The sequence below is a fragment of the Erythrolamprus reginae genome, chromosome 1, assembly GCF_031021105.1.
Source record: "Erythrolamprus reginae isolate rEryReg1 chromosome 1, rEryReg1.hap1, whole genome shotgun sequence".
In the NCBI taxonomy this organism is placed as follows: domain Eukaryota; kingdom Metazoa; phylum Chordata; class Lepidosauria; order Squamata; family Dipsadidae; genus Erythrolamprus; species Erythrolamprus reginae.
Genome location: NC_091950.1, coordinates 189400587 through 189416345, shown reverse-complemented (window position 1 = coordinate 189416345; position 15759 = coordinate 189400587). Strand labels below are relative to the sequence as shown.

At 40.0% G+C, this 15759-nt stretch overlaps 1 protein-coding gene across 1 annotated transcript in view; it reads right to left on the bottom strand.

Moving 5' to 3' along the window:
* MYO3B (myosin IIIB) overlaps positions 1–15759 on the bottom strand; it is a 133931-nt gene that overhangs the window by 102389 nt on the left and 15783 nt on the right. Inside the window, exon 5 of the mRNA XM_070754928.1 lies at positions 11450–11526. Coding sequence (XP_070611029.1) covers positions 11450–11526 — 77 coding nt within the window. The remainder of the gene's footprint in view (positions 1–11449; positions 11527–15759) is intronic.

Below are 15759 nucleotides of genomic sequence, written 5' to 3'. Positions count from 1 at the left end.
AGATATTCCTTTCCCCCTGTGCCTATACAATTTATGCATGGTATGTTTGTGTGTATGTTTGGTTTTTAATAAGGGTTTTTTAGTTATTTTAAATATTAGATTTGTTATATGCTGTTTTTATTATTGTTGTTAGCCGCCCCGAGTCTACAGAGAGGGGAGGCATACAAATCTAATAAATAAATAAAATATATAAATAAATAAATTCTAGAAAGCAAAAAATATACAGCCCACATTATGTAAGCCTACAGATATCAAAGATGGAATAATATGACTAGGGAGCAGGAGGTTTGTTCTATGTGAGTCCACACTGGAGGTGTGAAGAGCTGTGCATCCTGAAGGAAAGATTTATGCATTCATGAGGTTAATAGTCAAGTAGCTGATGAGATATGGCAGCTTAAATGAAAAAATGAATTGACATATATTATAATGTGCAATGTATATTATGGGGAAAAAAATCAATCAATTCTGACAATACTAAATCCTTATCCTCATACTAAGAAAAGCAGCACAGCTAGCCAAAATAACCAGATACAATGCTGTATCAAAAACTCTTGGTTTTCATCAATTTAATTTCATTTACTCACAGCACCAGGGGAATATTCTATATGGAAGCTGTTGAGTCTCCGGACTCTTCAGAAGCTATTATTAATAGTTCTATAAAAGACTAGTAAACGATCTTCATATTTCTAGTTTCCAGGGTGCTGTAGAGCTTATTTGAGTGACTGAAGAGATGCCGTCTTTTGTTTTCCAATAAACATTTCCAGGATGTTTGACATCAAATTTAATATTAAAAGTTGGAGAGAAACTACAGCACGCTTTCTGTTTTCCAAACTCCAATTAGAAACATGTGGTGATTAATGTAGGAAGTAAAGAGGCGGTGTGGAAGGGGCCTCTCTTTATTTGTCATCCTGGGCTGATCTGAAAATGATGTGCACGATCGAATCTATTTGGTACTTGGATTAGAGATCATCAGGATACCTGTAGTCTAGACTGGGAAATTGAAAAAAATATAATCCAATGGAAGCCAATGGCAAAGAAGACATTATCTATTATCTATTATCTATTATCTATTATCTATTATCTATTATCTATTATCTATTATCTATTATCTATTATCTATTATCTATTATCTATTATCTATTATCTATTATCTATTATCTATTATCTATTATCTATTATCTATTATCTATTATCTATTATCTATTATCTATTATCTATTATCTATTATCTATTATCTATTATCTATTATCTATTATCTATTATCTATTATCTATTATCTATATTTTGAACACCTGGTTCTTATCTAGAAAAGTTGGACTGACCTTCGCAGGCCAGTCACAGACAGCAGGCAGGCCACATCCGGCCCTCGGGCCGCATCTTGCCCAGGTCTGCTTTGATAGATGGATGGATGGATGGATGGATGGATGGATAGATAAACAAACTTTTTCCCCTTCTGCTAAACTGGGGGTGGGCATGGCCAGTGTGTCACGCATCCAGCCCACAGGCCATGAGTTTGACACCACTACACTAGGTGAAACAAACCACCTGGCTTTGGCCTGAGACAATAGTACTATTTGAGTAAATACAATGGTATTCCTTACCAAGAGTATTTGTGTATTTGCTTGGACCTTGAAATTAAGTCTATAACACACATGCTTTAGAAATATCTATCATTTCTGGTAGGCAGGGTTAATGTCCCATCTAATTGCACTGCTTTCATGGGCAATCATCTATTACCGATAAATGACCAGGTTTAGGAAATCTCTAGAGCTATAGCCGAATATTGTATCATAACTATGACAATTAGAAATTTTGGGGCCTGATTCCTTCCCTGGATGTATCTAATGCAGGGATGAGTAGTATTTTTAATTGGATGCTATATAATAATTTTTTAAAACTTTAGTGTGACTGATCTAGGACTATATATTTTAATAAAGTAAACTTTCAGAAGGACATTTGATTGACTTTTATAATTCCCAAGACATGGTTAACTGACTGGAGCGAGTTTAGCCTCATGCAGGATTGGATATGTTGAGGGATAAATATTACTATGAGAGATAGTGAGAGATAGTTAATTGAAACCTTTTTTGATGGCCCAACAACACACTAAGCATGCCCTACTAGCCCAAGTAAGCGTGTTTTAGGAATAGTGTGTTTATAGCAGGCAGAAAATGAATAAGGATATTTTTCTCCCCATTTCACATTAGGATCTGGAGTCATCTATTGACCCTGAATGCTACTGTATCCATGCCCTGCTGTATGTAAAATTATTCATCATTATTGTGGGGTTTGACATTAGCATATTTTTCATATTTAATTTCTATAACCACTTCCTCAAAACATCTGCTCCCAATAAAGCCACCTCCCTGAAGTCATGTAAATAAATTCCTTCAAGGCAAGTGACTCAGAAGTCTCAATTAATTTTACTCGGCACTGCAAAATCAATTGCTTTTCGTTCTCTCTTTTGAAATATCAAACATCAAACAAGATAATATAGATATGTTCAATCATCTTCAGTCAGCCCCATTATTTAAAAAAATCAAACATTATTAATTGGTGGACTCCTAACACTCATGACATACGATTCATGCAATAGACACCAGATCATGAACAATATACAGTGGTACCTCTACTTACGAACTTAATTCGTTCCGTGATCAAGTTCTTAAGTAGAAAAGTTTGTAAGAAGAAGCAATTTTCCCCATAGGAATCAATGTAAAAGCAAATAATGTGTGCGATTGGAAAAACCACAGAGAGCGTGGAGGTCCTCCCAGGAGATTCCTAGAGAGGCCTCATGGAGGCGTCTCCCCACCTTTTCCAGCCCTGTTTCCTTCCAGGAGATTCCTAGAGAGGCCCCACAGAGGCTTCTCCCTGCCTCTTCTGACCCTGTTTCCTCTCAGGAGATTCCTAGAGAGGCCCCACGGAGGCTTCTCCCTGCCTTTTACGGTTACAGTTTCAGAGGCTTGGGTTTGTAAGTGGAAAATGGTTCTTGAGAAGAGACAAAGAAAATCTTTAACACCTGGTTTGTATCTAGAAAAGTTCATAAGTAGAGGCATTCTTAGGTAGAGGTACCACTGTAGATCAGAATTAGAAAAGAGCTACCAAAGTTTGAATTGTGCTGGATGAGGCCATTTGCTCTACAATGCCAATACCATGTGTTATGTGACTGATCCCAATCTTTTTCATTAGAGGAATGGGCATTCAGGGTAACCTTTCCTGAATGGAGCTACAACCTACCCTAGACTTTCTTGCAGGGCTAACTATGAAATTTGAATGTGTGGGTCAATATGTAGAATGCTGGATTGAAGTTCAAGAAAGGCTACAGTAGGCCTGTAGGGGTTACAGTACAATGGAGATGTCTGGCAATTTTTCATGGACAGAGGTGACTATCGGGCTGAAGCCATCATTTGATTTTGAGACTTTGGCCTGCCACATATTAGACTGTAGAATGTATTAGTGCTGTGGGAATTTGGGAGGGGCTGCTGCATGAGGGAAGTAGAAAGATAGCCATCCTTCTAGATTCTCAAGGTCATCCTTTATTCAACACCTGCCCGGAAGCTGATGGGAGTAATGGACACATTGGCAGAAAGAGACTGATCAACGTGGTGGACTTGTGGGTGTGGGAACAAGGGAATGAACTTTAAACTGGGTAGAGAAACCCATGGGACTTCAGATTTGGGTTTCTCACAGATGTGCCAACATGGCTCTGCTAATAAATTGTAACTTTGAGGAAAACTATGCCTCGAACTCTGATTTAATTTCAGATGCTATTTGGAACCCTTACACTGGGTCAGACTCAATAAATCAGGATCATTCATTACCAGCAGCCTCAACATATATATATGTTTATTCATATATATTTATACATGAATAAAGGATATATATGTTGAGACTGCTGGTAATGAATGATCCTGATTTATTAAGTCTGACCCAGTGTAATAGTTAAGAAGTTAAACAGGACTGAAAAAAACCAGGATCAGGTTCATACTGAAGCTTGAGCCAATCACTCTCTGTCAGCACCATAAGGTAGAAGATTGAGCCTATGAGCAAGTGTGGTTGAAATTCCAAAATATCTGAAGCACCACTTGAACACCATCAGTCAACTGTAGGAGGCAGCTTTACTTGGACCACCTTACACCCCACAACAATACATGTAATGTGATTAAATACCAACATCTGCCTATCCCAGGCCTTTGGACTCAACAGATGAATAAAAATGTCAAATCCATTTGTCCAGAATTGGGTTCCTCTCGGTTTGGACCAGTTCTATAGAACCAGTAGTAAACCAGTGGTGACATTACAAAGCTGGTTCTGTCAGTGCTGGTCTGTGACCACCACCATCTTTTTTTTGGCTTCTGCACATGCACAGAAGCTGTTTTTTTTGCTTCTGTGCATGCACAGAAACCAGGTTTTTGGCACTGCATGTGCACCCATATGGCACAGCTATCCATTAAAGAAATCAATATTTGGTCTCTACCTGTGATATAATACATGGCTGGAATTAGAGTATTAACAGGACAAAACTGAACAGGGCATTTGCACCAAAAAAGTAAGAAGAAAACTCAGGACTATTCACTATGCATTTTATTTATTTATTCATTAGATTTGTATGCCGCCCCTCTCCGTAAACTCGGGGCAGCTCACAACAACAATTAAACAATTCATGGTAAATCTAATAATTTAAAAACATTAAAAAGTATAGTGTCCCCATAGTGATATTGACAGATAGAAACATGGCCATTCCAATTTTAATCATGATCCAGACAATTATAGTTTGGATGGCATTCAAGGTTATAATATATAAATTATATTCATATTTATTGACATATGTGTTAAAGATAATGTTTATATGATGTATAGGAGGGAGGCAGAGGTTTACTGTTGAGGAAAAGAAGCATACATTGGCTGAGTAAAAGAGTAAAATCTGTGATTGACAAAATCCACCTGTCAATTACCCCACTGCTTGGGAAGAACTCAGTGCCAACCTCCACTAAAGAATTGGCAGCTACGATTTCACATTGTTGTGTACATAATAATAAATCACATGAGTCTCCAGATACTTAAGATTCTTCTTTGTAACTTGTCAAGTATAGCACACATACTTATTGGCACTGTGAAAGATGACTTTTTCAATTTTCATTATTGATCTCTGGAGGCCAACTAGTTCTATCTAAGATGCCCTATGGAAGTTGGCAAAGACCATTTCATTCAGATAGAGGGGTTTTTTTTCTTCATTTCTAGCCAATTTAACCTGCACATGCTGTTCCTCTTGTTTTTTTAATTAAGCTACACTATCTTTAGTTTTATGTTTTAATATTTTTCTGTGTTTTAACTATATCTTTTTATACTGTATGCTAATTTATTTCAATGCTACTTTGCATAGAAAGGCTATATAGTATATAAAAGTAAAAAAGTAAATTAACTATATTGATTCCCACATTTTGCATCCTTCCTAAACCTACTTAGAAACTTAAAGCACCTAAATAATATGTAAGAGAAATATTCATATGTTTCAGAATACTTCAACAATGATTCTTAACTACTTAGCCAGCACAGTTCCTAGGTACTACAATTTAATATAGTCACACTTGGCGGGGGGGGGGGGGGGGAGCTTATTAAAAAAGTAAAGATATACAGTATCTTGTATCAATAATCATACATTTACATTTTATGTACATAAACACATAAAATCACACATTCATCTTTTTTTTCTTTTTCATAGTCTCAACCCACTAAAATTTGACCACAACCATAAAAATAATGTCGTCTGGCGAGACCCAGGGGAAGAGCCTTCTCTGTGGGGGCCCCGACCCTCTGGAACCAGCTCCCCTCTGAGATTAGGATTGCCCCCACCCTCCCTGCCTTTCATAAACTCCTTAAGACCCACCTCTGCCGTCAGGCATGGGGGAAATAAAACACATCCCCCTTGCCCATGTTGTTTTGTTGATTGATTGACTGTGTGCCTGTTTTTTATATATATTGGGATTGTTTTATGACATTACTAATTTTTAAATTGTAATTAGATGGGTGGGCATTGGATTTGTTATTATGTACTGTTTTTTATTATTGTTGTGAGCCGCCCCGAGTTTGCGGAGAGGGGCGGCATATAAATCCAATAAATCTAAATCTAAATCTATAGCTATATCAAAAGAGCTCTCAAATGCATTTGAGACATATGAAAAGTAAACTTTATTCTATATCCTGATTTTTCTCCAAATAATATAAATGTTTCTTAATTTTGGCACCTTTTATGACATGTGGACTTCAATTCCCAGAATTCCCCAGCTGACATGCATTTTAAAGTCTCCAAGGTTAAAGAAACACTGATGTTATTTTCCTAAAACTGAACAGGCTCTAATTCTTACTTAAATGGCTTTGCGGCATAGACTAAAACAACCATCCCAGTAAGAGAATAAATATTACTAAATAGGGAGTAAAGAAACCTAAAGCTATTAACTTAGGACTCACCTTCAGGCTTCAGCCCCATGTTCTGGGTTACTGAGCAGTGAATAAGAGATGCTGAGGGGAAAGGCAGCACTGTGTGGAGTAGGCAATTCCTCCCCAAATAAACCCAGTGCATTAAATAAATCATTTTAAATATTAAGACTGACCTTTCTATTTGCAGTTTCATAGTTCTGTCATTTCTGTCAGGAGCTAGCTTTTCTTATTCAAATATGTTTAAACTCCTTAATTCATGTTTGTCTGGAATGTGTGTTGTTAGATTGATTTGGGGTTTTTTAATTGGTCATTAGGGTTATGCGTTTTAATTACTATCATTGTTCGACTTCTTTTTATTGTATTGTTGTATTGTTTTTTATTGTTGTAAGCCACCCCGAGCCCTACAAGATTGGGCGGCATAGAAGTCGAATTAATTAAATTAAATTAAATTAATTAAAAGTGCTGGTTCTTAATTATTAACAACCTTTCATAAGCTTCTATAATATATCTCACCAATATTTTCTAAAATTCCTTCTATTGGAAATTCTAATATTATTCACTATTTGCATATCTATATTATTACTTGTTAAATTCTATATGTTATTTTTATTTTCCTAACCATTCATAGACTTTGTCCCATACTTTGTAATACTCTGATACTTCCTGTCCTTTTAACCTTCTCGGTTAAGACTTATTATAGAAGTTTATGAAAGGTTGCAAATTGTAAATTTTCAAATACTGTATTTGGAAATATAATCAACTCCAGGAAACAACTTCTGATAAGAGAGTGGTGGTAAAGAACCGCTATACAGTGGTACTTCTACTTAAGAACGCCTCTTCTTAAGAACCATTTTCTATTTAAGAATCCGAGGCCAGAAAAATTTCTAAGGAAATTTGAGAGCAGCACAAAAGCCCGGCCAGTTTCCTGCCATTCCCCCTAGGTTTCTCTCTCTGGCGCAATGAATGGGAGGCAGCCTCGCACCGGGTGTATGGGAGGCATGTGCTCCTCCTCGCTGCCTCAGAGTCCCTCTTTTTTTTTTTAAGCCTTAAAGTTTTGGATTTTTTTAATTCCTCTCACCTCACTTTCTTCCTTCGGCAGCGACTGTCCTCCTCCTCTTCTTCTTCCTCCTCCTCCTCCCACCCAAATTCCGAGCTTTTATTTCTTTCCTAATGGGTTTGCACGCATTATTTGCTTTTACATTGATTCCTATGGGAAAAATTGCTTCTACTTACAAACTTTTCTACTTAAGAACCTGGTCATGGAATGAATTAAGTTCTTAATTAGAGGTACCACTGCATATGTTTTGTGTTTGTTTGAATTCTGTATTGTCTTATCCAAAAAAATAATAATAAAAAAAAATTAAAAGTGCTGAATGGATAGAAGCAGAGGTATGTTCCTACTGGTTCAGACCGATTCTATAGAACTGTTACTAATTTGACAGCCTGGGTCACTGGAATCAGCAGCGACCCAGGCCTGCCATGCCCTTGAGCTGGTTTTCTTGATAGGCAGCGCCATCTTGTTTTTTATAATGCGCAACATCCGTGAGTCCATACTGCATGTCCCTGAGCAAAGCGGCAGTATCAGAATCCGGAACCCACCCCTGGACAGAAGTATGTGAAATATTTCATTTTCATTTTATTGGATTTGTATGCCGCCCCTCTCTGTAGACTCGGGGCGGCTAACAACAGTGGTAAAAACAACATGCGACAATCCAATACTAAAGTAGCTAAAAACCCTTATTTTAAAACCAATCATACATACAAACGTACCATACATAAATTGTAGAAGCCTAGGGGGAAAGAATATCTTAATTCCCCCATACCTGACGACAGAGGTGGGTTTTAAGAAGCTTACAAAAGGCAAGAAGGGTTGGGCTATTCTAATCTCTGGGGGGAGTTGGTTCAAGAGGGTCGGGGCCGCCACAGAGAAGGCTCTTCCCCTGGGTCCCACCAAATGGCATTGTTTAGTTGACGGGACCCGAAGAAGGCCCACTCTGTGGGACCTAATTGGTCGCTGGGATTTGTGCGGCAGAAGGCATTTGATATTTCAAGTTATCACTTAGAGCAGTGTTTCCCAACCTTGGCAACTTGAAGAGATCTGAACTTCAACTCCCAGAATTCCCCAGCCAGCAATGTAAAAGCATTCGCTGGCTGGGGAATTCTGGGAGTTGAAGTCCAGATCTCTTCAAGTTGCCAAGGTTGGGAAACACTGACTTAGAGAGCATGAATGGAAACCTGTTGTAATTAGAATGCTCTGGCTTTCACAGCAGGACTCTTAGCTCAGTAAAAATCATGAGGGGCTTTTTTAGTTGTTCATCTTAGCATTTGCCTTGATACTTTGCCAGGCCTGCTTGTACTGCATTGCACTTGCCTAATTCTTATAGTGAAGCTTATCAATGCACGATGCAGCAAGGGCAGGGGAGAGGTTGTTTCTCGCTTGTCCCAGAGCCTGATGATGATTAGGGCTGAAAGAAAGTGACTGGCTCAAGGTCACCCAGATGGCTTCTGTGCCTAAAGAAAGACTAGAAACTAGGTCTCCCTGCATCTAATTCAGCACATTATCGCCAACCCAGGGTAGCTCTCATAATGTTGTTTTCCTTCCGTAGAGAGACTTTTGTTTTAAAGGGACAAGGCATATTACATTACAACCTATTTGTTGATTAGTGCACTGAAGGGCAACTTTTTCCTGGTTGGAGCCTTACTTGCTACTTCTTGGGTAGTTGGCAATAATTTTTTTTTTTATGATCTTCTTGGAGGTTTGTATGAAGCATGCTTTCTCTCTTTTTTCCAGTGATGATCCTATTTTAGGGTCTACACTGTCCTGACATCGAAACAACCCCCAAACAATATCACTGCTTTTCAGTAATTGTGATCAGAAGTAGTCTGGGAATTGTACCAAACAAGATCATAGACCAAAAGCACATGTACGCATGCTATTGTGCCCATGTGAGTGCTCACATGCATAATTCAATGCCCCCTGCCCCCCTGAGCATGCACGTGTGATCCCCCTGCTCCCACGTTTCTCAACTTCGTGTGGGCCTGGTTGTCATGTCCCTAGAACAGCAGGGGGCGATATTCGGCAGGAAAAGAGTACGATCCTGATTGGTTAGAAGGGCAGTATAAATAACCGGTCATTTTGTAAGTTGTTCTCTTTCTGTGGTAATTGTTCTCCCAATAAAGTTGGTTATTGCATTGTCTGTCTTCCTCTCTTGAATACACTACACTGGTAGGCCCATTTTTTGCCCTCTCCAAGCTCCAGAGGCATTCTTTGAGCCTGGGGAGGGCTCCCCCCCCCCAAGGCCCTCCGGAGGTTGAAAACGCCTTCTATGCAAGCTAAAAATCAGCTGGCCGGCACACACATGCACACTGCAGATTAATTAGGGCCCACAAGTATTAAGTATTGCCCACAAGATCATATGCTGCAACGTCCTGCCTGTTGGCGACTACTTCAGCTTCAACCACAACAACACAAGAGCACACAACAGATTTAAACTTAATATTAACCGCTCCAAACTTGACTGTAAAAAATATGACTTCAGTAACCGAGTTGTCGAAGCGTGGAACTCATTACTGGACTACATAGTGTCATCCCCAAACCCCCAATACTTTACCCTTAGATTATCCACGGTTGACCTTGTTTGGAGCAGTTAATATTAAGTTTGAATCTTCTCTTCTATTCTTTCTTAGATATATATTTACTATGAGTATATCCTCTATTACCTTCATCATGTATTTTACTATGTGTATACCCACTAAAACCCTCATTGTGTATTGGAGAAATCAATAAATAAAATAAACAGCCAGCAGATATAACTCTGCACGTCACCTGTGGCACGCGTGCCATAGATTCGCCATCACTATCATAGACTGTCCATAGACGGCCCTCAAATTTGTTGTTGTTAAGAAGAAAAGATTACACACCCTCCTTTAAAATATTATTTTTAACGACCCAGCAAAAGACTTTCTGTAGTTTTTAGGGCATTCCTCAAGCTTCTCTTCTATTTCCAGACAAAAAGCAGGTTCAAATAATAAAACATGTTTAGTAACTCAAGAGATTAAGTGAATGTAAATCTCCACTCAGCCATTTTTCTCCCTAGGATAAAACAAGCATCAGTCAAGGGATGGAAGAAATACCACATATCCTGTCAGTTGTGTTTTACAAGTTTGAGCTGAAAAGTGCAATAAATCAAGCATTGGGAAACAAATTGCACAAGATGAATCATTAACAAGCAGGATTAATAACATATGAGATTCCCAAAAGCATTGCAGGGTTTCCTCATATCATAGCTAGCCTGTTCATCTTCCCAGAGGTCTTCAGACCTTTCAACTATTCTGTCCACTCCTCTTTTCCAACTTCTACTTTTCTTTTCTTTTCTTTTCTTTCATCTGATACTTATTCTACTTCTACTGAATACATTCGGTGTGCCTCTCTAAGCTTCCATCGTCTTAGGCCCACCTATTTTTAAATGTGAAAGTCTGCCCTCACTTTTCTTTATCGACAGCCCTGTTACAGCTATCACCGTCTTTGAAAGTCCATCTTCATTATTCAATGGAGTGAATAAAACGTAGGAAAATGATAACATACAACATGCTCCTCAGTTTGAACAGCATATACTTAAAGACTGAATTAAATCACTACCCAGTATAGGCAGCCATTATTTCAATCATTCAATCAATAAGATTCACTTCAAAATCACAATCCTGCAAACAGCTAGATTTATTCCTTTATTCGTTTTTGGTATATAAATGGAGGGAAGTCCTAACTTTTATTTCTCTTGGTTATAATGATAGTCATCAAAGGATTTAGAACAGGTAACTTTAAGATTTGCCTGGCTGAAGAATTCTGGGAGTGGAAATCCAAAGAGCTTAAAGCTGCCAATATTTTTTAAAATATTTTTTAAAACTTGAGAAATATTTTTTTTTAATAATGATTTAGAGAATTAAGATAGGACATCTAGCAGGGCTAAAAAAACCAAGGTATGCAACACATGCCGCACATTATAACTGTTACCTCAGGAGCCATCCAAAATGGTGTCCCAACTGAAGTGTTTCTCCTTAGCCTGGTAGTGGTGAGCTGTGCAGAAACACCTGTAATAAGAAAAGACATTCTGAACATTTTCTGGGTAGCTTGTTTACCTTTCCATACCATGCCGGAGAGAAAAATCAATGTCAATAGATTTGCAGGTTTTCCCCACCAACTGGGGGAGAATTTGCAAGCTAGGCAAATGTAACTTAAATGTTTTGAGAGCTGGCCTGCTGCTTCATAGTTTAAGAATCACTTAAGGCACAAGGACTTGCTATAACTCTAGGAGGAAATAAGGGCAAAAGAAAGAAAGAAAAAATTCTGCGGAACACAGCCACTTTTTAAAAAAAAAACACTAAAGCTGTGCACTAAACTTTTATAACAGATTCTGCAGCATGAAAAGTGTAAAAGAATCCCATGTAGCTCAAGAAAATCCTTTACTTAAGGAACCCAATCAACGTTCTCATTACAATAGTTTATTTAGTGACTGTTGAAAGTTACAATGGCACTGGAAAAAAATGACCCCTAACTGTGTTTCACACTTATGACCATTGCAGCATCCCCATGGTCACATAATCAAAATTCAGATGCTTGTCAAATGACACAAATTTATGGCTGTTTCATTGCTCCAGGACCTTCTGAACACCTTTGTAACCTCCTGACAATGTAGAAACCAGATTCACTTAACAACTGTTTATTTATTTTATTTTATTTTTATTTATTTGTTTTGTCCAATACACAATAATACACAATGAGGGTTATAGAGGATATACTCAGGTAGAATGTATTAAAAGGGAAATAGAGGAGAAAATAAAGGAGTGAAATATAACTATGAGAGAATAGCAGAAAAAGATATAGGTATAGAAGAGAAGATATAGGGGATATAGGAGAGACAATAGGACAGGGGACAGTAGGCACTCTGGTGCACTTATGTACGCCCCTGTTACTGACTTACTAACTGTGGCAAGAAAGGTCATAAAATGGAGCAAAACTCACTTAACAAATGTCTCTCTTAGCAACAGAAATATTGGGCTCAATTGTGTTTCTAAGTCGAGTATTGCAGCTGTAGATGTCCCAGTTTTCCCCAGGAAATTGGAGAAGATCTAGATTCTAAATTGGAGGAGATCTAGATAAAGTGTGGCTCAATGGTTAGAGTGCAGCACTGCAGACTGATTTAGCTAACTGCTAGCTGTAGTTCAGCAATTCAAATCTCACCACCGTCTCAAGGTTGACTCAGCCTTCCATCCTTCCGAGGTGTGTAAAATGAGGACCTAGACTGTTGGGGGCAAGATGCTTACTCTCTGTAAACCGCTTAGAGAGGTGCTGTAAAGCAGTGTTTCCCAACCTTTTTTGAGCCGCGGCACATTATTCATATTTTCAAAATCCCGGGGAACACTGAAAGGGGGGGGCGGGGCGGGGGGGAGGGCTAAAGAAAAGTTTGGACAAAAAAACCCTCTCTCTTCCTCCCTTTCGCTCTATTTCTCCCTCTTTCTCTTTTCCTTCCTTCCCTTCTTTCTCTCTCTCCATCCCTCTTTCTTTCTTCCTCTCTTTTTTGCTCTCTTTCTCTCTCCCTCCTTCCCTTCCTCTATGTCTTTCTCTCTCCTTTGCTCTCTCTCTCTCTCTGTCTCTCTTGCTATCTCTTTCTTGCTTTTCTCTCTCTCTTGCTCGCTCTCTCTCTTTCACTGTTGCTATATGTCTCTTTCTTTCTCTTTGCCTCTCTTGCTATCTCTCTTTCTTTCTCTTTCTCTCTTTCTCTCTCTCTGTCTCTCTTGCTATGTCTCTCTTTCTTTCTCTTTCTCTCTCTCTCTGTGCCTCTCTTGCTAAGTCTCTCTTTTTCTCTTGCTATGTCTCTCTTTCTCTTTCTCTCTCTCTGTCTCTCTTGCTATGTCTCTCTTTCTTTCTCTTTCTCTCTCTCTCTGTGCCTCTCTTGCTAAGTCTCTCTTTTTCTCTTGCTATGTCTCTCTTTCTTTTTCTCTCTCTCTGCCTCTCTTGCTATGTCTCTCTTTCTCTGCCTCTCTTTCTTGCTCTGTCTCTCTCTCTGCCTCTCTTGCTATGTCTCTCTTTCTCTCTCTTTCTCTCTGTCTCTTTCTCTGCCTCTCTTTCTTGCTCTGTCTCTTTCTCTGCCTCTCTTGCTATGTCTCTCTTTCTCTCTCTCTCTGCCTCTCTTATATGTCTCTCTTTCTTTCTCTCTCTCTCTCTCAGCTGACTGCAAGCGGGAGCCCTGACGGCGGCAGCTGGACGTGCTGCTGGACACCGTATATGCCAGGCCCGCAGCGCCAGCATGTACGACGTCTAGCAGCACGTCCAACCGCCACCGTCAGGGCTCCCGCTTGCAGTCAGCTGAGAGAGAGAGAGAGAGCGCTCCCTCTCGCCACCGCCATCTCCCCACGACTGCCTGCGGCCACTGCGGCCGCCCCCGCCCCCCGCTCCCATCGCCAGTGCCCTCCCGCCGGGCCACAAAGGAAACTTGCCGTCGACGCAGGAGAAGGTCCAGCTGGGCGGGGCGCTGCCGGTACTTCCGTCTTGGGGCTCCCGCTCGCAGCTGTCAACCGGCTCCTGCTCGATGCCGCGGTTTTCGGCGCTCTCCTGCTGGGTCCCAAAGAAGGAAGGCGGGGAAAAGGTGCGAAGAATAGAGTTCTCCTTCTTCCTGCCTTCCTTCTTTGGCGCCCAGCAGGAGAGCGCCGAAAACCGCGGCATCGAGCAGGAGGCGGGGGACAGCTGCGAGCGGGAGCCCCAGGATGGAAGTACCGGCAGCGCCCCACCCAGCTGCAGCTTGGCGGCACACCTGGCCATGTCTCGCGGCACACCAGTGTGCCGCGGCACACCGGTTGGGAAACGCTGCTATAAAGCACCATGAAGTGGTATATAAGTCTAAATGCTATTGCTATTCATCCATTAAAAAGCAATAATGGAGAGAATGCAGGTGTTGCGGCAGCCACTTATGGAATAGTTCTTTGATTGAATGTTTATATTTCCTGTAATTCTCCTGTAAATCTTCCATGTGAAGATTCTGCAATAGTTCAAAAGCAACCCCAGGCTTCTAAGATCCTGTGACATTGATTCAGTTCAGTAGCTGAACCAAATTTATTTCTGGCTCAGCTTCAGTGAAGCCTAAATTGGGTAGGAAAAAAAAACACACACACAACCCAGCAGCATATTCTTTTCTTTGCAAAATAAATCCCCGCAGATCTTGTGCTTGGTTAGCAGCCCTATGGAATTTCTTGCTCACTTCTTCTCTAGGCTCCTGAGTTTCAGCCTTTCTACCTGGTCTTTCTCATAGGATGCTGCCTTGATCCAGCTAATAGTATTCATTTGCCTCCCCCACCCCCATCTACCCAACCTTACTTTTCTTAGGCAAAAAAAATGCTGTAAATTGCTTGGATTTTTAAAATCCCTTTTCTTTCTCTTTTGCTTGAAGTTGGGGATGAGTCGACCCAGTTACTGCAGTGAATTAGATAACAGCAGGGTTGTGCAAGTGCCCTTGCGATGCATTCAAGTCCTTCTAGCCTAAAAAGTGGTCTAAAAGAAGTTAGACTTCTCTCATTTAAGCTCCAAATGCAGGAACAACTTAGTGCCTAGCTGCAAAACTGATGACAACCTTCAAAGGGATCTTCACTATAGGATGAATGATGGCTTGATACTTGATAATCAGGCAGCTTCAGCTTAGTTTTACAGAAGAGGGTGTCATTTCCTGTCTGTACTTTCGGTCATCACAATATTTAAAAAGATGTTGAGACTTTGGAAAGAGTGCATAGAAGAGCAGCAAAGATGATTGGAGGGATGAAGGCTAAAATATTTGAAGTATTGGGTATGTTCAGTTCAGAGGTAGGTTTCAGCAGGTTCTGACCAGTTCTGGAGAACCAGTAGCAGAAATTTTGAGTAATTCAGAAAACTGGTAAATACCACCTCTGACCCCCATCTATTCGCTGCCTCCCGAGTCCCAGCTGATTGGTAGGAAATGGGGATTTTGCAGTAACCTTCCCCTGGAGTGGGTGGGAATGGAGATTTTGCAGTATCCTTCCCCTGCCACACCCACCAAGCCACGTCTACCAAGCCATGCCATGCCATGTCCACCAAGATAAGCCCACAGAACCAGTAGTAAAAAAAAATTGAATTCCACTATTGGTCCAGTTTAGTGAGGACACTATAGCAGTGTTCCAATAGACTTCAGAGAGGGGCGGCATACAAATCTAATAAATTATTATTATTATTATTATTATTATTATTATTATTATTATTATTATTATTTCATTTCAGTACAACACAGCAAACAAGATCACTATGCTGGATTTCGTATT